Source organism: Scleropages formosus, chromosome 5 (genome assembly GCF_900964775.1).
Source record: "Scleropages formosus chromosome 5, fSclFor1.1, whole genome shotgun sequence".
In the NCBI taxonomy this organism is placed as follows: Eukaryota; Metazoa; Chordata; class Actinopteri; order Osteoglossiformes; family Osteoglossidae; genus Scleropages; species Scleropages formosus.
Window position 1 is genome coordinate 656,108 of NC_041810.1, and position 24,371 is coordinate 680,478.

The 24,371-nt window shown below is 44.1% G+C and overlaps 2 protein-coding genes and 2 non-coding genes across 4 annotated transcripts; all 4 read left to right on the forward strand.

The window, feature by feature from the left end:
• Positions 1 to 4,318: 4,318 nt before the first annotated feature.
• On the forward strand, positions 4,319 to 11,048 carry LOC108942537 (tRNA-splicing ligase RtcB homolog). Its single transcript, XM_018765952.2, has 12 exons — positions 4,319 to 4,447; positions 5,092 to 5,170; positions 5,253 to 5,320; positions 5,416 to 5,515; positions 5,762 to 5,918; positions 8,011 to 8,167; positions 8,358 to 8,517; positions 8,892 to 9,067; positions 9,316 to 9,504; positions 9,928 to 10,038; positions 10,172 to 10,291; positions 10,540 to 11,048. The coding sequence occupies exons 1-12, from the start codon at positions 4,355 to 4,357 to the stop codon at positions 10,645 to 10,647; spliced, it is 1,518 nt and encodes a 505-aa protein (XP_018621468.1). The 5' UTR covers positions 4,319 to 4,354; the 3' UTR covers positions 10,648 to 11,048.
• Positions 11,049 to 11,852: 804 nt separating this feature from the next.
• Positions 11,853 to 15,825, forward strand: LOC108942560 (60S ribosomal protein L18a-like). The gene is made up of 5 exons (XM_018765977.1): positions 11,853 to 11,928; positions 12,686 to 12,865; positions 13,620 to 13,749; positions 15,264 to 15,373; positions 15,680 to 15,825. Exons 1-5 carry the CDS (start codon positions 11,911 to 11,913, stop codon positions 15,770 to 15,772), a joined length of 531 nt encoding a protein of 176 aa, XP_018621493.1. The 5' UTR covers positions 11,853 to 11,910; the 3' UTR covers positions 15,773 to 15,825.
• LOC114910631 (small nucleolar RNA SNORA68) lies at positions 12,442 to 12,575 on the forward strand. The gene has a single exon (XR_003797739.1). It is a non-coding gene; the product is annotated as a small nucleolar RNA SNORA68 (small nucleolar RNA).
• LOC114910630 (small nucleolar RNA SNORA68) lies at positions 14,526 to 14,655 on the forward strand. Its single transcript, XR_003797738.1, has one exon. It is a non-coding gene; the product is annotated as a small nucleolar RNA SNORA68 (small nucleolar RNA).
• Positions 15,826 to 24,371: the final 8,546 nt, after the last annotated feature.

Consider the following 24,371-nt stretch of genomic DNA (forward strand, 5'->3'; position numbering starts at 1 on the left):
TTCTGATGACATGGTGATGTCATGGATGCCCTAAACACACAGGGCACTGAGTGCAACCTCTGCTCACATACTGGAAATGAGTGCAAAAGCTTCCAGTAACAGTTCTTGGGTAAGATGCAAACATTTCTAAATTTACCTCACTACCTCCCAAATAGTTTTTTAAATGAAGTTATGGAATGTAGGCTGATCATTCTTACATACTTGCAAAGGATATTTATATTACTGCTATGATCCACACTTGAAGGTTATTTCACAAATACATGCTTAAATGTCTAACTTACTTCTACTAGATAAGTTAACATTTGAACTGCATGAATACACACACACACACACACACACACATTTTCAGAACCGCTTGTCCCATACGGGGTCACGGGGAACCGGAGCCTACCCGGCAGCACAGGGCGTAAGGCCGGAGGGGGAGGGGACACACCCAGGACGGGATGCCAGTCCGTCACAAGGCACCCCAAGCAGGACTCGAACCCCAGACCCACCGGAGAGCAGGACTGTGGTTCAACCCACTGCGCCACCGCACCCCACCTACTGCATGAATATTCAAAAAAATTCTGAATATTTGATCTCCTTTTATAAACTTAGGCAGCACTACAGACCACCCCTGGTAAATACTGTAACACTTTGCCCTTGTATTATTTTATGTATGTGGATGTATCTGTAATTTCTCTACATTATAAGGTTTCTGTAAGTTGTTGTGCCCCAAACTGCTCTTTTCTAGTGTTCATGTTCTTTAATTATATTTTTTACTCAAGCTAAAATATTTTCTTCTTTCTCCTTTGGATATACAACATCAAACTAATTGAAAACCATAAAAATAAAGTAGCATGTTACCATTGTATTTAATCACTGTTTTATTGTGTCTGCATTTTAAACATACATCAGCGGTTTGCTTCCTGAAATGTGTTCTGAGGGCAAAAAGGATTATTTTTATCAAAACCATAAGAAATATGCCCTGAGAACACCTCTCAGTAAATTAAACCACTTTGAGCCTTGCAGGCTTTCAGAAAATATTTAATAGGACATGCAGCACACCCAAGTGGGCACTGCAGCCACTTGCAGTAATGTAAAATACCCTAATATTTACCATCAATGAGTGCATGTGGTCTTCCATGGCTTGGCGTACTGTACTGGGTGAACCTAGGACAGCAACAATACAACTGTGGATGGAAATTAGTTAATGGGTTCAAATGTGAAGCGACACACTGGCGTAGAGGGTTAGTTCTGCATTTTACAAATAATAAAAGTGACCCTCTATATCACATGCTGGAGTGCAGGTTTTAAAAAAATGTTGTATTTTTATTTTCTCATATTTCATCAAAAATATGCTTTTGTTTTCATGTGTGGCTTACATTACATTTATTCACTTAGCAGACCCTTTTTTCATGTGACTTTAAACATCATGCTGATACATACAGCAGTATAAATGAGTAAATAATAAGTAGCTTAATATTGTAAGTTGCATTAGAGAATAGCATCTGCTAAATTATAAAATATAAATAAATATTTATTTTATAAAGTATATGTATTTATTTTATATATAAACTGTATATATACTATGCAGAGGGCGGGGTGGTGCAGTGGGTTTGACTGGGTTCAGCTCTCCGATGGGTCTGGGGTTTGAGTCCCGCTTCGGATGCCTTGTGACAGACTGGTGTCCCATCCTGGGTGTGTCCTCTCCCCCTCCAGCCTTATGCCCTGCGTTCCCCGGTTAGGCTCCGGCTCCCTGCGACCCCCCGCATGAGACAAGCGGTTTCAGACAGTGTTTGCGTATATACTGTACATATACAGTATACACCAGAAGTGACTACACCCCTTTGCAATATCACTTAAATTTCAAATGATCAAAATTGTATCACCTCTCAGTAAGTATGCAACACTGGTATCCTTTATGCCACGGAAGACTGAGTCTGTCATCAAAAATAAAGATGGACACAGAAAACAAAAGATTTTAGTCTCAGTAATGAAAGGTGTATTGATTTTTGTTGCATTGAGTTTCTACTGTGGGGCCTGTATTTTTAATATAGTAAATCTAAACTGTTAGTTTTTAAATTTACATTAGAACAAATACCCTACTTGTCAACTTACAAATCATTTGACATTTAAGTGAGATTGCACAGGGGTGTACTCACTTCTGTTGTATACCACACACACACACACACACACACTGTCTGAAGCCACTTGTCCCGAGCGGGGTTGCTGCGAACCGGAGCCCAACCAGGCAACACAGCCTGCAAGGCTCGAGGGGGAGGGGACGCACCCAGGACGGGACGCCAGTCCATTGCAAGGCACCCCACGCAGCACTTGAACCCCAAACCCGCCAGAGAGTGGGACCTGGCCAATCCTGCCATGCCACTGTGCCCCTAATATGTATGTATATATAAATCAATATTTACAAGAAGACACGAGTAGAGATTTTCACATTAACCATGTTGGACCTTCTCACTGTGTTCACAGAAGGTCTAACATTGTTAATGTGAAAATCTCTACTCCTGTCCAACAGAGTTACAGCTCACCCAACACCAATAACTGTGCTCACACAAAGGTACACACCCACACCCTACTTGAGGTACATTGTCCACTCCTCTGCTGCCAGCTGTGTGTTAACTGCTCTGTTTCCTGGGGGTTACAGAACCTTTGACCTCCAGATGGAGCAGCAGGGGACACAATGGTTAGAGCTGCTGCCTTGCACTCAAAGGGCCTTGGCCTAATCCCACCTCCTGCTGTAGTACCATTGATCAAGGTACTTACCCTGTATTGATATAGTCAAAATCACCCTGCTGTAAAAATGGGTAGATCAGTGTAAGCAGCTTAAGACTGACACTGCTTTGCGTAAAAGACCCAGATAAATGAAGTGATAAGTAAATCAAAAAATGTATCCGTGGCTTTGCCAGAGATGGAAGCCAAGGCCACATATGTCAGTATCCCCCTGGGCACTTAACTGTTTTAGTGCTTTCCAGGTTTTTTTGAGGTCTAACAGTTGGAGCTGAGGTCCAACCCAACATGAACACTCTAGGTTATTTGGGAAGAAAACATCAGCTAAATAAATCTGTGTAATGTACTGGGTGCCAGGGTAAGGAAGACAGGAGAAGGACATGTTCCAGCTGGCAGATGTATTGTAATAACTGCTTTGAGGTTCTTTAGTATGCAGAGCAATGGTACTGCACTGCTTTAGTAAGAAATGCAGCTTTGTCAAAGGATAAAATTGTAAGGTGCTGTGTATTAAAGTTTTATTAAATCATAATAGTAATAAGAACATAGGACTACTACTACTTCCAATAATAAAAATAGGAGTAATGTACTATTATTGCAAGGACAAAGCAGCGGTGTGAGGACACAGAGAGGTCCTGCAGAAGACACATCGAGGAACCACATGCTCTCAGCAGCCAGCAGGAAACATGTTTGATAAATATACATCGGGCTGTCGGCTCCGTTGGCTCCCTTGTGTTGAGCCCACTGACAAGTGACTAAAAGCAGGCTCTATCCATGGCAAGAAAGATCTGTTGTACAGTGAAAAAAAGTGTTGTTACTGGAACTTCAGCTCAATCTCTTGAACATTCATAAGAGAGCCAATGTGTGGAACAATGTGAGCCACATTGCCAAAGTGTGAAATGGTATGTGTTTCATTACTGCCGTCCAAGTCATGTCAACCCACATGTTTTTTATCAGGAAGGTACTCGCATGACTTCAGGCCTTGAGACGGAAGAAAAGCAATGTTACAATTTCAGCTTTCAGCTGCTGTAAGCTTTTTCCAAAATATTTGGACTGAAATGCAAATGTAAGAAACGTGAGCAATCATAGCTATTCAGATGTAATGCATCATTAATAATTTCTGAGCAAATTTGTGTTCTTTTCACTTTTTGCAGAGATTGTTGTGCATGTGTTCTGTCGATAAATTATTTTCTAAGAACACCGACGAGATCATCCCATTTCAAACATTCAAATCCTTTTTTGATGTAAATAATATATTCATAATGGACTGTCTGCTTCCTTCCAGCAGCTGTTAGGCACCGGAATCACCAGAATCACTAGTACTTGCAAGTTTTTGTCTCTAATGGATGTTTGCATACTACTGTAGCTCCGTACAATTTCCTGGAATAAATAAAGTGTGTGTGTGTGTGTGTGTGTGTGTGTATATCCTTCTGTTTGTCTGTCGGTCTGTAATGCATTATGCAGTGCAGCCAAGACCAGACACATTAAAATACAAGGATGCGTTTTGTAATTCTCTCACGCCGCATGACCCTGCAGCGTTGCCGTAGTTCCAGATAAATTGCACGAGCGCCTCTGCTCCGTTGCAGTGTCTCGTTCTCTTTCAGTCAGTTGTTCGCAACTACACGGCAGAATGAGTCGCAGCTACAATGACGAGCTACAATTTCTGGATAAAATTCACAAGAACTGCTGGCGAATACGGAAAGGCTTCGTTCCAAATATGCAGGTTGTAGGGCTGTGCTCAGTTTACGTGAATGACTTAATGTTTTTAAATGTGCAAATACGTTAAAATTTCATAATTTCACACGACTCGACGAGTGTTCGTCAGTCGTCGTGTCTCGCCCTGGCTTTAGTTTAGCACAATGAATATAATCATGCACCAATCATGTCACGAACTGTTGATAAAACCATTTATTAGCCATTGACTGAAACTGCAGTGCTATTATTATATTCCATTTATTGATTTAATTTATAATATATGTGAGTCTCTGTTTTGCCAGCTTGACTTCTGCTGGGTTAATCACTAGGAATTATTTATTACCTGGCAGCCCGTGAGGCCTTGTTAATCAGTGGGCTAATTAGTAATTGCATCCTAAATTAGTCTGATTTTACTTTTTTACACTTCTGAGTGCACATCTCATTATCTTAGTCATGAAGGAAATGACATAAAGACAGTACTGGGGTTGCTTTTTCTCTCTTGCACCCCATTATATGCAGCACTAGAACTGACAAAAAGATTGGATCAAGTATAATAACTGAAAGCTGCCAAAAAAAAAAATGCAGGGAATTAGTAGAGGGGCACATACTTTTCTCCACAGCACTTGTAGAAAACAGCAGTGTATTGTGTTAACTTGGTTCTGCCGTGTACAGGTGGAAGGGGTCTTCTATGTCAACGACCCCCTGGAGAAGCTGATGTTTGAGGAGCTCCGCAATGCCTGTCGAGGTGGAGGTAATGATTGTTCTTATGTCTGCAGCTGTAGAGGCCTGATTTGGAGTTCTGCCAGCACCTCTGACTTTTATCTTGTTGTCAGGCATCGGTGGGTTTCTACCGGCCATGAAACAGATTGGCAATGTTGCAGCGCTCCCTGGGATTGTGCATGTAAGTGTCTCTTGGTTATTATGTGGGACAAGCAGAAGCTTTGAAAGTGATCTCTATGGTAAATGAGATGTTTGATCGATATAACCATCCTGCAGAGATCTGTTGGCCTTCCGGATGTCCACTCTGGCTATGGGTTTGCCATCGGAAACATGGCTGCTTTCGACATGAGCAACCCCAACGCGGTTGTCTCCCCTGGTAAATGATCTGGTTCGGAAAGTGCTTTCCTGCTGATGGACTGACTGGGAGTGAGATGTAAAGAGTACTCTTTGCTGTTGGACAGCTGTGACTTGCAGTTCTTGCGCTGTTATAACGAGGAAATGGATTGCTGGTTATTCCAATGACAATGTCCACTGTTCCGCGAATGGGCTGTTGTGGAATGGTCATTGGAAATGTCCTGCTCTGTGTTCAGGGTGTGCTCACTTGTGCCGCCTACCTTTCTAGGTGGTGTGGGCTTTGACATCAACTGCGGTGTGCGTCTGCTGCGTACTTGCCTGGACGAGGGGGACGTGCAGCCCGTGAAGGAACAGGTGGCCCAGGCCATGTTTGACCACATCCCAGTGGGTGTGGGCTCCAAGGGTGTCATTCCCATGGGTGCAAAGTAAGGAAGCTGACATTAAGCATGGAGAAGGTTGTGTGACAGTGTCGGCGGTATGCGTGGACACGTTACACTGTGTTACCGAGTTTGTTGCCTAACTCGCATCACATTCATGTTTCTCATGTATTGCCTTGATGTAACAACCTGCTTCCCTTCTGTAGTACATGAAGAAATGTATAAGGTGTTATCCCAAAATTCTATACCATCTTCCTAGACTACTTACCACATATGTTTTGAGTTGCATTTTTTTTGCTTGAAATGATTCAGTAATATTTAAATTACCTTGATGCTAGTCATTTGAACTTATTAAAGAGTAACACATGGCACTACTTTAACAAAAGCATGATACGTGTAGTCTATAGGAATACAAAGACGTCATGTTTTGATGCGGTTGGGCTCTGTTCCATGGTGTGTATAGTTATTTTCTGGTCCTGTATAGGCATACTTAATTTAACTAATTAGTTGTTGATGACAATTTGAATGGCTTGAATCGGGTGTGTGTATTGCTATGACTGAGCAAACATGTTGAATCTGATTGGAGTGTAACTTAAATTCAGATCATTTTTATAGAACGCTCTTCTCACACAGTGACGCAAAGCGCTTTAACACAGGCATAAGGCAAGAAAAACGGATACAAACGATGAAGACAGCTGACTAATGGCTACTATAATAAAGTACATTTATAGAGCTGTAAGTATGCCTGCTGGCCCCTGGGGAAAGGAACAAAACTTCCAACTGAAGGTTGAGGGAGGAAAAAACCTCTGGGGGAGCCACGGGCCAGTGGTTGCCCACCCCTCCTGGGCATTCTAGAAAGTAACAATTGTAAGCCAGAAGGTAAGTAATAATCATTATGTTGCTAAATGGCAGCTTGGATCCCCAGCTCAGCATGGAATGTCTCGTTCATCATGGTAGATGGACATCATCCTCTGTCAGCATGGGATTCGTCTGTCACCACCGGCTGGCCTCCTCAGGTTTTACGTAGCGAGGTAGTGCTCAGCAAGAAGAAAGAACAGAGTTAGTAATTTAATTAATTTAATATGCATTTTTATAAAGGTCATAAACAACCAAGGCAGGTAGAATTACATTTCGAGGTGGAATGCCTGAGTGAAACATGTAAGTCTTTAGTTGGGATTTGAAAACAGATGGGGCATTTCTAACAGTAACTAGTAAACTATTCCAGTTTAGGTGCTCTATAACTAAAGGTGTGACCTCCTACTGAGGTCTTATTGTTCACAGGTGCTTTAAGGTAACCTGCATCTAATGAACGGCAATATCATCCTGGGATATAAGAATCAATAATATCACAAATATAAGCCGGAGCAATGCCATGTACTGTTTTATAGGTCAAAAGAAGGATTTTGTAATCAACTCTAAATGCGACCGGGAGCCAATGCAACTATTTAAGTACCGGTGTTAAATGGTCAGACTTCCTAGTTCTAGTGACAATTCTCACAGCAGCATTTTGTACCAACTGTAGTCTGGATACGGTCTGGTATGGACAACCCGACAATGAAGCATTACAGTAATCCAGCCTGCTGGAAACAAAAGCATGAACCAGTTTCTCAGAATCCCGTCTACACAGGAATCACCGCAATTTAGCTATGTTTCTTAAATGAAGGAAGCACAACTTAGTCAAAGACAAACAGTGCGGCACATGATAAAAATTAAGTATAATGCCATGTATTTTTTTTTTTTTTTTTTTTTTTTCCCCCCCCCCCCCCCCCCCCCCCCCCTCTAGTTGCCACTAGTAGCAGGCAAGGTTTTTGCCTTTTACTTCATTGCTGGCTGGACTTGGAGCAGTTTATTCTCTGGTAAACTGTACAACAGGAGTGTGAAACTGGCTTGTGCAGGCCTTCATTCACATGTTTGTCTGCTGATCTTTGTTTCTGATTCACCAGCTGTATGGTAATGCATTTTCATGTATTTTCCAGTTTTCTGATGAAATTAAGATTAGATAAAGCCTCAGACAAAAGGAAATGTACTTGAACTTGAGTAATGTCTGTTTTTGGAAGATTAACCACTACACTCATGGCTCAAGCAAAAGCCAACCATAGGCTAAGTTTGTAACCAGTTGAGTGCTGTGGTGTGTTTCCAGAGATCTTGAGGAGGCTCTGGAGATGGGTGTGGACTGGTCTCTCCGGGAAGGCTACGCCTGGGCAGAGGACAAGGAGCACTGCGAAGAATATGGCCGCATGCTTCAGGCTGATCCCACCAGGGTCTCCTCCAAGGCCAAGAAGAGAGGGCTCCCCCAGGTACTCAGTGCCCCCAACAGGCGATATTCCAGCCACAACCTGGGGACCTTGATGCTACTGCCACAGGGACCCAGTTGGTTCCTGGCCACAGAGTTTCCCAAGCTGATTTTTCTAGGCTTTGTTTCCTTATTTCAGTTACTTGTAGAATCTTGCCTGTCTCTGTTATAAATCCTGCTGGTCTTTTGTCTAGCTGGGGACTTTGGGTGCAGGAAACCACTATGCTGAGATTCAGGTTGTGGATGAAATCTACAATGATTATGCTGCCAAGAAGATGGGCATTGACCACAAGGGGCAGATCTGCGTGATGATCCACAGCGGTAGCCGAGGCCTCGGTCACCAAGTAGCCACTGGTAGGCACTTGATAGGGCCTCTCTAAAGACCACTGTACCTTATCTACTGAGGTGAGCATAGGAAACCTTGCCTTAAACAGTCCTCTGGTGATCTAATAGTAAAAGTGTTACTATGACGTACTGTGGAAACTCAATTGGTTTACCTGTAAGCCAGCTTTGTCTACAGTGAGGCTGTGGTGACAGTATACATTGAGTTTTGGTGCAGTGTCATCCCTGAAGAAATCAAACCTTGAATACGTAAATATATTCTGAAATATGAGTATGGGTACTCATTCATCTTGTGTGAATGAAACGAGCACTTCCACATAAATGGACCAAGTGTGTTTAACTCCTCTGGCCAAGCCCACATGAACCTGTAACACCATCTCATGTAGATGCTCTGGTGGCCATGGAGAAGGCCATGAAGAGGGACAAGATTGTGGTGAATGACAGGCAGCTGGCCTGTGCTCGGATTTTCTCCCCAGAGGGCCAGGACTACTTGAAGGGCATGGCGGCTGCTGGGAACTACGCCTGGGTCAACCGCTCTTCAATGACTTTCCTCACCAGACAAGTGTGTGCTGCTGGAATGTCACATCAGCTCTATCATGTATCTGCTATGCTTTCTTTTTCTGTGTTGCCAGTTTGTTTCCTTTTTGGCACCATGGCTCTGTGTTTCAATTTATTCCTTAAAGTGTCTGTCTTTTGTAGTTTTATTTCCTCCATCTTATGTCAGTCAGATCACTATGTTGAGAAAGGAAATATTTCCAATCGGCACGTTAATGATGTGATGGAGGGACTGACTATTCCGCATATTATTAGGCCTTTGCCAAAGTGTTTGGCTCTACCCCGGATGACCTGGACATGCACGTGATCTACGATGTGTCCCACAACATTGCTAAGGTAGAGGAGCACATAGTGGGTGGCAAGCAGAAGACACTGCTGGTGCACCGCAAGGGCTCTACTCGTGCTTTCCCACCACACCACCCGCTCATCGCTGTCGACTACCAGGTGACCAGTGGGTCTCCACATGCGCTGCCTGTACTGGTTGGGGTTTTTACTGCCACAATAAGCATTGCTGCTCTGCTTCGAATACAACAAACTGTTAAATTATTCTCTTTTTATGGAAATTTGAACTGTTCATTACCCATTTGAGATTAATGTAATTGTAGATTTTTGCTCCAGTCTCTACATTTATGTTACACATTTGTTTGATTGTAGTAGATAAATACTTTGTAGAAAGTTGTTTTTCAAACATGCAAGATCTGTGTTATAAGGGCTTCACTTGTTTAACGGTTTTAAATCTGAATACAGGTACAATTAACTGTTTGCTTTTCATTCTGGATAGTGGCAGTCTGAAAGTATTCTCTGGTGACTTCTTCCTATCCAGATCCCTGTTTTTTTAGTTTTGCTCTTCCTCTGTATCCCAAGCAGATGACTGGCCAGCCTGTCCTCATCGGTGGCACCATGGGCACATGCAGCTATGTCCTCACTGGCACAGAGCAGGGCATGACTGAGACATTTGGGACGACCTGCCACGGGGCTGTAAGACTGCACCTTTATTCTTCCTTTTCTTTGCTACAAACATCTGTTGCTCCAGAGCACCACCAGGAGGTTCACTTTTTTTTTTTTTTTTTTTTTTTTTTTTTTTTTTTTTCCTCTCTCTTCCTCCTCCTAGGGTCGTGCTTTGTCTCGTGCTAAATCTCGCCGGAACCTGGATTTCCAGGATGTGCTTGATAAACTAGCCGACATGGGCATCGCCATCAGAGTTGCCTCTCCCAAACTGGTCATGGAGGAGGTAGGCAAGGAGATGTGTTGAAACGCGTAACATAGTAATGTGCCTATTGGTGCACTTGTCAGACTTTACCTGCTTTGAAAAGTGCTCTATTATACTAATCAGACACCCCATGTACTGTATGTTCAGGACAACCACATGAAGGCAAATTTGGTGAAAACAATGCATATCATGATTGCCTAAGTTTGAGGTGGAGAAAAATAACAAATGTACCTTTTTTTAAAAAAAAAAAAAAAAAAAAAAACCAACAGGCACCAGAATCGTATAAGAATGTGACTGATGTGGTCAACACATGCCATGATGCTGGAATCAGCAAGAAGGCCATTAAACTGAGGCCCATTGCAGTGATCAAAGGCTGAACAGCACAGACACTGGCTCCAGAAGGTCACCAGGAAGTGTGGGACCTTGGCTGATACCTCAGGATGGATGTAGAGGTGCCTGTGGAGGGCTCTTGCCACGGTGGACTTGACAGTACATGCATGGCCAGCTATTCTCTCTGTTTAAAGCTTTGCCATATTAAGTTATTTTCAGATTTGAAGAATTCATATATGGTCATGAAATCAAATGTGTTGGAATTGTTTATTATATGATGCTCAGCTATAGGGTGGGGTTTTTTTTTTTTTTTTTTTTTCTTCCCCTCTCTCCCCCCTTCCTTCCTTTTCCCCTTTGAGAAACCTTAACAGAGGCTAGAAAAGCTGCTGTATGAGTTTTGTTTCAGTGATTGTGAAGTGGGAGCTTGAGCTGCATTAAAAGAAATAATGCCCAACTTGTCTCTGAATAGATTGCTTCGGAGCAATGCTTTAGTGGTACCTCCAGGACTAGACAAGACACATTATACTGTTGACCTGGAATAAAACCTATCAATGCAACTTAAATTTCAGAATTGTTATGACTGAATGTATAGCCTTTGACAGTGGTCCTCTGCACAGTCTTTACACTACAAGGACCAATAGGAGAGTACCTTCTAGTATATTTAACATGTTTGACAAGCTTCAGGCCTTATTTCTAATGTGGAATGGGGGGGAAAAAAAACCTGAAAAGCCTAAACCAAAAAAAAAGGTTTCAGTAGTGGATGGTGCAATACTGTAAAATTATTTCACAAATCATGATTTGTACAGAGTGGAAAAGATTCATTAGTTATGAATTCCTAAGACCTTGCCATAGGACAACTTCTGCTCCGGTCATGAAGGTGTTAGTGAAACAAAATCTTAGAGTACGTTTCAAATCTAAAGCAATTAAAACAGTTATTAAAATCACACCAATCAAAAGGTGTTAATGTAGGCTTTGATTTACATTTCGATAAGTCCTTTCTGATCCTGTTCCTATGTTTCACGCATCTCTGAAGAAAACAATATTCACTGTTGAAACATGGGGGGGGACGGGGAGCAAATGAGCTTCCAGAACCGCCAGGGCAGCAACCAATAAGAATTTTCCTATAGAGAGGCGCAATACGCATATAGTTTGACGTACTTCAAGACGAACAAATCAACGTTCAGCACAGGCACACGGGCTTACCCATAACTACGATCTTTCGGACACTTTCGTTTCCGGTAATTTCTGTGACGTGAATTTTCCACGCCCTTCAACTTCCTCTTTTACAGTGGCAATCCGCGAGTGGCATCATGAAGGCGTCAGGCACGGTATGAGAAGTGTTAAAAACATAATAATTTGCCCAAATATCTCTTCTGTAAACCCACGAGGTTGAAGATAGACGTCCATATTGCTTTATTTGCTTTGTTTGAAGAGAAAATTGCAATTTTAGCGCTGTCTTTTTTTAAAGCGTAAGGTGGTAAAATATGGCGGCGGCGGAATGTGCGCTGACGAACCATGTGGTGAAAGAAGCCGCCTCGCGCTCCTTAGACTATAGAGCGGAGTTTGAGGGCACAGGAACATGTTTCTGGCGACAGTATAACAGTTTAAATGTGTAAAGCCTGGCTACGCGTTTGAAGTTGCACAATCACGGGTTAGCTACGGGGAAGCGAACGGGTGTGATCATCAGCCTGGTTGGGGAGCCGGTGGTGGAGGGCCGCGAGGAGCGCCGGGATTAGCGCGCGCGAGTCTGTCTATCTGTCGCTGTCTCTCTTTGTGTGTGTGTGTGTGTGTGTGAGAGAGTGGGGCTTTGCTCGGGGTTTTGAACGTGGTCTCGACTCGCTCGTGCACACGAAAACCCAAAGATCTGTATTCGCCAGTAATACGGTCTCTTGCCTGTGGTGCAGAAATCAAGGAGGGCCTTGTCGCCTTCCAGGCGCTGCTGTGCCTCTGGAAGTGAAATCAAGGCTCTACAATTATACTCTGTAATAAGCGTAGATGAAGTGTTCAGATTTAGTGTTTCCAGTAGCCGAGGATCTCAGGAAGTGTCAGGTTGAAATGAGATGTATTGTGGTGTTGTTCTTTCAGCTTAAGGAGTACAAAGTGGTTGGGCGTCTGCTGCCCTCCACCAAGAACCCAAACCCTCCGCTGTACCGCATGAGGATCTTCGCCCCCAACCATGTGGTGGCCAAGTCCCGCTTTTGGTACTTTGTCTCGCAGCTGAGGAAGATGAAGAAGGCCTCTGGAGAAACTGTCTACTGTGGACTGGTAAGAGGGATGGGCGCACCTGAAAATGCGATTCAGATAAAGAACAGGAGGTGGCGTGGCGGTTTGCGCTGTCACCGGCCAGTGTCTGAAGGCTCTGAATTCAAATCCTTACTCCCACTGTAGTACTCTTTGTTTTGGCACTCACTCTGAATTGGCACTGTAAGAATATTCAGCTGTGTAAATTGGTAAAACTTGCTTATTTTCACATTGTAAGTGGCCTTGTTGAAAGGGGTCATAAACAAAAGTTAATAGAGATGATTCTCTGTTGTGGTGTTTACCACACAAGAAGTTACACAGCTTTATTTTAGTAGTCATTGGAAACTCTCGAGTTCCAGTCTGAATATGGAACTGTGGGAAAAGTTCAGGCTAATTTATATTTATTATGACACTTTTCTGCAAAGTGGTCTGCAGTGCATAATCTGCTTGCCATTATACCTTTCTAATCAGCAGGGTAATTTTTACCCTATGAGTTCAGGGTAAGTACTTTGAGGGTACTGCAACAGGAGATGGAAGTTGAACCTGCGACGACTGAGTAAAAAGATAGTTCCTGTAAACGCTACCTGTCATCCTAAATTGGGCCTCTCCTGTCACAAATATTACCGTCGTAATAATGTGTTTAGAGACTGATTGTTTTGCTTCAGCTAATTGGGGAAAGAAATTCTTGTTTGATTTATTTATTGCCCTAAATGCTTACATGTGCACCCAGATCTTAGTGTTTTTTCCATGGCTATAAGTTGTCTCTCCGATGGTGCAGGTGCATGAGAAGACTCCACTGAAGGTGAAGAACTTCGGCATCTGGCTGCGCTACGACTCTCGAAGCGGCACCCACAACATGTACAGGGAGTACAGAGACCTGACCACATCTGGGGCCGTGACCCAGTGCTGTAAGTTTCCCGGGCAGCGATTCGCCCTCCATCCTGCCAGTCACGTATACCACAGCATTTCCTCTTCTGACAGTGGCAGTGCTATTGTCGTATTCACGGTCAGAATGTCAAAGACGACATGGCAGTGTGCTCTCAAATATGTTTTGTATGACATTCTGTTTATCATCCCGTGTTGTGCAGTTTGTCCAGTAGCCTCCAGTGTAGTGCGCAGAATGTCTGTCTGGTTTAGTCTCACACACGAGTCATTTAACTCTCTTATGTCTCAGAGGGGACATGGTACAGTCTCTTTTAGAGCTGTTGCTGCTTACTGGGAAATGACACTTGTCTGTGTTATCTCTTCTGTGGCTCTTCAGTATTTTTTGTAAAGCTCTTGGGCAGCTGTTTAACTTGTTTGTTTTACATTTCCATTTATTCATTTAGCTGACACTTCTCCAAAGTGACTTTGAATGTTAAGCTACCTGCAATTGTTTACCCATTTATATAGTTTGGTAATATTTCCTGGAGCACTTCAGGGTATGTGCCTTGCTCAAGGTTGCTACAGCAGTGAAAGAGATTGTAAGCGGCAGTATTTTTGATTCAAAGAAAACAGCTGTAACCCGTATGCTATCAGCTACCCCATATTTTTGTGCAAAGTTTTCTCTGTATTTACTGGCAGCTGTTGTCTAGATGAAACCAAGTGGTTATGCAGTGATGCACAGGTTGTCTGGTTTAGCAAGATTTTAAAAATACAGTAGTCATTGTTGAATTACAGTGGGAAATAAGCACTGAGCCTCCAGGTGGCACACAAACCCAAAGGTCATTATAAGCACATATAATGCTCTTGTCATGTGTGCACACATCAAAAAGAACCTCGTCGCCTTCCATAAGCTGCTGTGCTGACGGAAGTGAAATCGTGGATCAACAGTTACCTACATGCAGGCGATGATTAACTCTGGGTATTAAAGTAACTTGTAATTTATGGTAAAAGAGCTTAATATTTAGAGAAGCTTCAGTTTTAAAATGTAAGAACTTATCAGTTTGCTTTGCCTAAAGAATGGGAAGTTGTTTTAATTTAGCCCTTAGTAAAGAAAGAGTTTGCTTAATCGTATCAAAGCACCACACGATTGCCGCGGTGTGTTTTATTCTTGACATCCGTTATTGTTAGGCCAACTGTCATGTCAGTAGGGTTAGTGTAAGTGAAATTTGTGCTTGGATGTTGTGTGGTGAGTGACTCTGCTGTACCTTCTTTGTAGGACATGCAGAAAAAGGTCATGTTCAGGCCCACAAAGATGAGCTCATTTTGACAAGTTTATCTTTATTTGTAGTTTCTTTGCTCTGTTAGACTACCGTGTAAAATTTACTATTTTGTCAAGTTGTCACAGAAGGATCCTTTTGAAATTCAAACCAGTAACCTTTAGATTTCAAGTCAGTATAACTAATCAATATAAAGCAGGAAATTGTTTTTGTAAAATTGATTGAAGTCATTGCCACCGTGTTAAATGAATCACACTGTGTTCTGTGTGTGTGCTTGGCAGACCGTGACATGGGGGCCCGGCACCGCGCTCGAGCCCACGCCATCCAGATCATGAAGGTGCAGGAGATCCCTGCCAACAAGTGTCGCCGACCGGCCATCAAGCAGTTCCACGTAAGTCAGGACCCCGTGTACCGATGGACTGCAGAGACCACCGTGATTGTCGAGTGGTTTGCTGTGGTTTGGCGGGTCTCTCACCGGGTGACCTGTTGTGGTTTGCTCTGGTTTAATGCCTGCAAAATTAGTGCCATGCTCCTCTTCCAGTTTTCAAGCTGCATGTCTTCTAAGCTGGCGGTCTTTCAAACTGGCAACAAGTTTTTTTTAAATTTTATTTTTTTTTGAGGAATCAAATCATGCTGGTGGAGGTTGTGCAAGTAGAACAGTTAGTAACTGGGGTCATTGCTCTCATTCTGTCCACAGGACTCCAAGATCAAGTTCCCCCTGCCCCACCGGGTGCTGCGCCGCCAGCACAAGCCACGCTTCACCACCAAGAGACCAAACACCTTCTTCTAAGGATGATGGTGATGCTCTTTCCCATGTGTTTCAGAATAAATGGATTAAAAAAACTCACTCTGTGTGTGTAGTATTTGTAGGTAGCAAAACAAACTTGTGACCTGCAGTCTCAAGGGTTCAAGTAGCGGAGTGGGTCCTGTTTTGAGCACTTTGCTACGGCTATAGTAGCACAGGGTTGCGGGGGTTCAGAGCCTATCCTGGAAGCACAGGGTGTGAGGCAGGGCACATCCAGGTGTGAATGGCAGCTGACTGCAGGGCAGTCAGACACATGCATTCCCACACTACAGCCAGTATGTAGACAGCAGCTGTCCTGAAATATTTATGTGGGAGGAAGAAACCATCCACAGGAACATGGGACGAACACACAAGCTGCAAGGCACCAGCACTACCTGCTGTGCAACCAACAGACTGAAAAGAGGCAGCAGCAGTAATGATAGTGTGAGAGTGCGGTGCCCCCTTCAGCAATGTGCACATAGTCCACTCCGCTTGTCTCGTGGGGTGGGGTCGGTGGCTTTTACATCTCTTATAAGTGGGTAGTAGCTGGAGTTTGGCAGGAGATCCTCTACTGGGCTGCTGCTGGCGGTGCTGGAGGACTGCGGGTTCGAGTCAGTGCGATGCTGCTCACAAATCTGAGCGTGCGCCACTTTGTCCCGTTCGGCCCCCCAACGGAGGCGCGGTCGCTGCCCAATGACGGACGTCCTGGTGGTGGGAAGCGCATTGTCTCGGCTGGGAGCCCCGTACAAGAAACGTGCCTTTCTTGTCAGCGTGGAAACAATCGCGTAGCGCGAAGGCCCTCGAATAGCTCCGAATATCTGTTTTACGAGCACGCGGAACAATCCAAGTGCAAATTATAACTGTTGAGTCCACAGGATTTTCTAGGCCATAAACATTAAATGTGTATGCAATGAAAGACGGGTGGTTAGCGCCAAGCGGCACTGCAGCTGGCCAACACAATGGAAATACACAAATACACAAGATCTTTCAGTGCCCGTGATTGATTACCTCTTTATTGGCGTTGGACAGCTCTGCTCAAAGTGTATACAGTATTAAATTCTGACCAAGTGCTGCTTTTTCTCATCGTTGTGCTTGGCTGCGAGTGGCGCTGCTGCGCCAGGCCTTTGGCGCCCCCCAGTGGCCGTCCTTCCGTACTGCATCTGCGCGCTGCAACTGGAGCTCATCGCCCGTGCGCATTAAATATGTCTCTACAGATGTATCTGCTGCGCTCACGCGCAGCGAATGAGCAACAGTTCGCAGGTGTGGCACCTGAAATGATCGCTCTGTCCACTTGTCACGTCCGTTAGAAAACACGCGTGGGCCCTTACCCTGTTTACCTCCCTCGGCGACACGGGAGCGGACCGCTGCCCCCGGAGAGGCCCGGCGTGACGTCACGGGCGCAGATGTGCGAGAATCCAGTTGCACGAGCGGGACGGCGGTCAGGTAAAGGCCCTCCCGCGAGAAGGAGCTCGCGCGCTGACAACAAGAGGGCCGCTGTGCACGGTGGTCTCGCGCGAGGCGCGCTGCCAGCCCTTAATGGTTACGATTATACAAAAAAACAGAAAGTACAGGTGCCTTCAGACTGACAGGAAAAACACGTCCCCAGAACTCAATTTACCCCTCGTCCAAAAACATCAGCTCAGAGGCGGCTCTACCTAATAATGAGCGATGTAAGCGAGCCGCCAGGGGGCGCCCTCACTAAGTAGTAACGACAGATCGCCCTCAATTCTCAAAATTAAACAAACACCTACGTAACCATCCACCCATTAAGTTCGTAAAACACTTTACACACATTTACACGATTACACATTTAATTGCTCCGGGGGTGATTCCCGCTTTTCTTTTTAATTGATCCGTTTCCATTTCCTGCAGGCTGGCTGAGCAACAAACCAAGCAGAGATCCACCGAGCGTGTCGTGTTCGTTGTGAACAACTTCCTAAAACTGCGCACTGCTGCTAAAATGCGCGCACGTCGTAACTGAAAAACCACCAGGGGAACTTTTTCCCTGCTAATTGCTCTGCTGTCTTCGCAGTTATTCACGTGAATAACACGCCCAATATGGCGGACAGACACTCCTGTGGAATTTCATACACTTCCCATAATGCCCCACTCTCTTAAAGCAACACTCTCATATTCCTAACGGATCAACAGATTCAGATGCACCAACAGTTCATAACTTCAGTTCCGCTTCGCTAGTCGAATGCGGGACAACTTAAGGTAAATTTCGTTATATAGATTTTTTTTTTCTCCAAAATCAAAAATTGCCTATCAGAAACCAATAACCGTTATCGAAATTTCGGACACAGGCAAATTTGTAGGAGGGATCAGGGATGCCACAGGAATAGTTCCCTCGCGTAGCGTCTCGAAAATTCCATCAGCGCAGAACGACAGTGAGTCTGAGTCTCGTCGTCGCGGGGAACTTTCCTGTCAGGGCGGAGAAGAAAAACAGAATAAAACAAAGAAGATGAAGAAAGCTACACGCTTAAAGGTTGTTTTTTTTTTTTTCCCTGGACTTTAATTGCAATTTAATCACTTTCGACTTGTCTTGTACTAGCTGGAGAATTAAGTTTCAGCTTTACTAGAAGGAATTCCTGTTCACAGACAGTGTCACAGTGTCATTTGTGTCCGAACCTGGCTGGGAAAACCGTTCGCGATATTACTATTCTTCTGTCAACTATACAGCTAAGGCCCATTGTAGCTGCAAGTTTTTTTTTTGCTCCACATTCCAACAATATAATAATCTCTCTAAGTAAACGAAAACGAACATTTGTTCATAAGGTTATAATATATATTACTGTTTATCTGATTCTGAGGCGTTTGGCAACCTGCTGCCTGGGAAAAATCAGCTGGTCCGAGTCCCTCCCTGTCACCAACATTACTGACACACTGCTATTTAATAAGTTCTGTGTCGTTTAGGTATTGATTCAGACAGTTGTTATTTTTAGTAAAAATTTTAGTGTTATTTAAATTAGTGTAGGTGTTTATTGGTATTGCTTTTTAAAGCAGAGCAGCGTTGTTGCTGTCTCTGCACTTTATCAAAGATCAGCTGCTAAATTACACTTCTTTTGCAATTTTGAATTTTGGCCTCATTAAGGCATAAGAAATTAAAAAATCTCCCAAATTCTGAGATGTTCGGATACACTGTTACATTCAGCCAGCAGGTGGTGTAGTGGTTACAGCTGTCACACTGGAATCAAATGACCTATGATATCAAATGGACAGTCACTAGTGTAGTGGTTAGAACTACTGCCTTTGGATCCAAAGATCACAGGTTTGATTCCCACCTTTGGCTGTAGTACTCTTGAGCAAGGTACATACCTAAAAATTACCCAGCTGTATAAATGGGTAAATAATTGTAACCTTAACACTGTAAGCTGCTTTGGAGAAAAGTGTCAACTAAATGAATAAGTCTCTAGGTTTGAGTGCCATCTCCTGCTGTAGTACCCTTGATCAAGGTACTTACCTGAAACCTAAAATCACCCTGCTGTACAAAGGGGGTAGGTAAATGGGTGTAAGTAGATTGACTATGTAAGTGGCTTTGGGTGGAAAAATGTCATCTAAATGAAATTAGTAAGTGGATAACTAATGTCTAGAGAAGGTCAGAATTCAGCAGCTCAGCTGAGGCACTTTAATAATGGCACTCATGTGTTGCCACTGTACCTTTGACTCTAGAGCACCACCTACACTCTACTGCAGTACTGATAATATTTTCTGTTCCTCTTATTCTGAACACTAGCAACTTTAATACATTTTCAAGGTCCTCGTTCTTATTCAGTCTATAAATACTTCTTTAGGCTATAATATTCTTATTCAGTTTGTAATATTTATGGAGACTTCCTGAGAACTGGGCATCACTGAGGGCTTCACCACTGGGTATTTTACTGTGGTGCAATCAGTTACCTGACTGTTGTCTCTGGGATGTGGGAGGTAAGCTAATGCAGGGAAAAGGTTTGAATCCAGTAGGCTGACACTTCTGCCAGCAGCCTTTTGAAGGGTAGTCTCAGTTCTGTCTGTAGTGCAGTTGCTGCTGGCCTGGAGAAGCAAATTGCACTCCCTCCTGCCCTCGGGCTGCTTAACGCGCTGGTGTTTATTTAACATGGAGGCTTCCCCTCCCCTCCGCAGAAGGGCCATGCCTGAGAGGCAGTGCACTGACCCGCTCTCGCACCCGGTCCCCATGGCCAGGTTTTGCAGGACAGGGCCCAGGGACTGTACTGTATGTGCGAGGGGCCACCACGAGTCGGGCTGCACTACTGCTACACACAGGCGGGGGTGACGGAGTTCCCTGTGGGGGGGGGGACACAAGCCCACATCTCGATTTTTCCATTAGCTGCCTGGTGGAAGAACAACTGGCTTTTAATCCAGTTTCTATTCCCAGTTTGTAGCCACAGAAAGACATATTTATGGCTCTGCTGGTAAAATCTGTATTAGTTTTTACTTACATCAGTATTAAACATAGTTTTTTTTTGTGTCATAAAGTCTTTTTACTGCTACTTTTTCACTTTATTACTTTATAGTGGTGCCAGCTGACCAGTAAGAAGAGAAAAATCAGAATTTGCCTGTCATGATCTGTGAACTGCACTGGCTCCTTATGAACATTCAAGTTATGAATTTGATGATTCAGACAATTTTTCAATTTGCTTATTTTTAACAATAATGTTGATTGTTTAATTGTAGCTCTTTCTATAATGTCTTATTTTCAAAAAATGTGTGCAGCTGAACAGAAAAGGATGCTGACAAATGTTGCTTGTTGTTTCAAACTTTTAAAAAGATAATAAAATAATAGTGCTGAGGTGGACTGGTGTCCTGTCCGCAGTGTTCCCTGCCTCACGGCCTATGTCTCCATGATAGGCTCTGGATTACAGCGACCCTGCATAAGAGAAGCTGTTGACAAAAATGAAATAAATAGAACAAAGTTCTTCAAGTTTTTAATTCATTGTAGCGTTATCTAAGGCTTTAACAGAAACAAACCTCTAAATAAACTGAGGGATGTAGGTATTAGTAAGCTTTTAATGATTGTGATGTAGTGGTTAGGTTTATGAACAAATTGGGTTACAAACAGATTTCCGGCCCCAATTGTGTTTGTAAGTGGAGTACCCAGTGTTTACACTGACTTCAGGATTAATTCTGTGTTTGGATTCATAATTGTTTATCCTTCTTTTTGTTCTTGTGGAACGGGCTCAAATGAGGGCATCAGATGGAATGAGTGGGAAGAATAGATGTGGAATCCATCTTCTTCTGCTTTCCTGTCCAGAGAAAAGAGGTTTATTTATGTAGGAAGCTATCAGACAGGCTTTGCCTAAAAGCAGCCAGCTAAGTTTGGCAAACTGCACACTCATCAAGGCTCAATCAGCAAAAACCTGCCTGGAATCCTTTGTGTTCTTATGAAACACTCTAAAAAAAAAAAATGTGCAGCAAAGTGTGTTTGTACAGTTTGTGTTTGAAAGTCAGGAAGTGGTATTGTTATTAAGGAAGAAGTTCATTTGAGAGAATTACCACTGGAAAAGGGGACTTGGCTGTTCTGAGAGATGTCTGTCAGCTTGTAGAAAGTGCTGCAGTGGACAGTGCTGTGGGCTCGGTCAGGGGAGTAAAGAGATTCAGAAGATATTCTTGTGGACTCAGCTGGAATGTATGAAAAAATTATTACTGTAGAAATGTGTCATGAACAATATGCATATAAGTCCTGCAAGAGGGAGGGAGAGTTTTGCAAAGTAGTTATTAATGAGGTCCAGGGATGTAGTGGTTAGAGACACCAACTTCTTCTCCAAGGTCCCAGGTTTGAATCCCAGATGCTGCTGCTCCCTTAATTTAGGTACACACTTTGATTAAGGTACACACTTACCTTGAATTACCCTCTGAGATGTATATCGCTTTGGAGAAAAGCATCTGCTAAATGAATAAATGTAAGTATTACCCTACTGTATAAAAGGGTAAGTCAGCATAAGTACTTAAGACACAATGAGTTGCACACACACACATTTTCAGAACCGCTTGTCCCATACGGGGTCACGGGGAACCGGAGCCTACCCGGTAACACAGGGCGTAAGGCCAGAGGGGGAGGGGACACACCCAGGACGGGACGCCAGTCCGTCGCAAGGCACCCCAAGCGGGACTCGAACCCCAGACCCACCGGACAGCAGGACTGTGGTCCAACCCACTGCGCCACCGCACCCCCAAAACCCATACAGGGTCACGGGGAACCGGAGCCTACCCGGTAACACAGGGCGTAAGGCCGGAGGGGGAGGGGACACACCCAGGACAGGACGCCAGTCCGTCGCAAGACACCCCAAGCGGGACTCGAACCCCAGACCCACTAGAGAGCAGGACCGTGGTCCAACCCACTGCGCCACCGCACCCCACAATGAGTTGCTTTGGAGAAAATTATCAGGTATATAGGGCAGCACGGTGGCACAGCAAGTAACGCTGCTGTTTCAGAGCGCTTGGGTGGTATGAGAGGACATGGCTTCGATCCCCGTTCAGTCTGGGTGGGTTTTCTCCGGGTGCTCCAGTTTCCTCCCACAGTCCAAAGACATGCTGTTCAGGTTCCTCCGTAGTGTGTGAGTGACAGAGAGTGTGTTCCACTGATGTATGGATGAGTGACCTAATGTAAGTTGTGTATCTAGCAGTGAATAAGGTATGTGGGCTGAGTTTATTGGAAGCTGCTTTGGAGAAAAGTGTCTGCTAAATAAATGTAAATGTATAATTTAGGTGAATAAATGTAAAATGGGGTTCTCCAGTGCCTTCTTGAGCAGAGTCACTCAACCAGTTGTTTTAGCGCAGAACTTGAAAGAACCTCACCACCCTACCCCATTCTCCATGTCAGTGAACACACGGCTGTGACATGGTTACAGGTTTCAGCTCCTGTTCAGAAGCACCTTTCTGAGCTACCATCTACATTGTCTTTTGTTGTGGACAGCAAAATGCAGAAAAGTGCCAAAGAACATCAGGAACCTGCTACTCTGGACAGTTTCCAGATCCAGGCTGAAGCCCCATATGTTTAGATATGTGTTCCATGAACACATTGGTGTGGGATTCTTCTGTCTTTTTCTCATCACTGGTTTTACCATTGTAATATCCATCTGTCCATTTTCATTAACTGCTTGTTCTGGTGGGGGGCGCGGGGGCGCGGTGGAGCAGTGGGTTGGGCCACAGTCCTGCTCTCCGGTGGGTCTGGGGTTCGAGTCCCGCTTGGGGTGCCTTGCGACGGACTGGCGTCCCGTCCTGGGTGTGTCCCCTCCCCTTCCGGCCTTCCGCCCTGTGTTGCCGGGTAGGCTCCGGTTCCCCGTGACCCCGTATGGGATGAGCGGTTCTGAAAATGTGTGTGTGTGTGTGTGTGTGTGTGTGTGTGTGTGTGTGTGTGTGTGTGTGTGCTTGTTCTGGTCAGGGTCTTCAGAGTCCAGAGCCCATCCCAGAATCACTGGGCACCCTGGATAGGATGTCATTCCATAACAGGGTAGTCACATGTGCGCATGGTTATTCACCCACTCACACACCATGAGCAATGCAGCATCGCCAGTCCACCTGAACTGCATGTCTCTGGACTTGGGAGGGAACTGGAGTGCCCAGAAGCAACCCATGTAGATATGGGGAGAGCGTAAGTTCTATGCAGACTGAACCAGATTTGAACTTACATTCAAACAGCTCAGCCACTGTAAGGCGGAAGCACTACTTGCTGTGCTGCACTTTAATTGGAATAGCTCATAATTAGATATAAGATGAATCTCTGTAATATCTTTTTGTATAAGTGTATTTATACACACACACACACACACACACACACACACTGCTTGTTCTGAGTGGGGTCACGGCAAACCGGAGCCTAACCCAGCAACGCATGGCACAAGGCTGGAGGGGGCAGGGACACACCCAGGACGGGACACCAGTCCGTCACAAGGCACCCCAAGCAGGAGTCGAACCCCAGACCTGCCACAGAGCGGGCACAGGCCAATCCCACTGCGCCACCACACCCCCCGGTTATATATTTAGTGATGTTGATTTATTGTTGTATTGTTAATTCATTCTGCAGATCAAAGGAAGAGATGATTTTTCCTCTCTTGCTGCCATTGTCACCAGTTTGTGCCCACAGTAACAGGAACACGTGGTGTATGGATGGTATGTGTGAGTGTCTCTCTGTGTCGCTCATGCGAGCTGCATGCTCTGCGGGCTTCAGGTCACAAGTGTTCATTTCTCAGCAAGCTGACTGCGTCCCTTGCAATGAATTATTTCTCATGATTCTTTCTCTCAGATTCCCTTGACAGACTTTTCATGTTTGTGGGTTGTTCACCTTCACGGAAACCAATTATTTTGATGTATTGCCTGGTCTGGGTTTTACATATATCATGTATTGGATATGGCTGTATGGGCTTCACAACAAATTAATCAGAAATTAGATATTATTAAATATTTATTTCTAGAATGGAATGAAAACCTATGATGATAAATGTGTTGAAATTGTTTATTGGGAAACCTCAGAAAATCATTAACAAGTTTCCAATTAAACTGTGACTGGATTTATTGTGCAAATATTTATAGTAATTATGTTTCTTGGATTCGTCTTTGCCGGACTTTGAAATGTATTGAAGTATCAATTTGTAAAAAGCACTGTTTC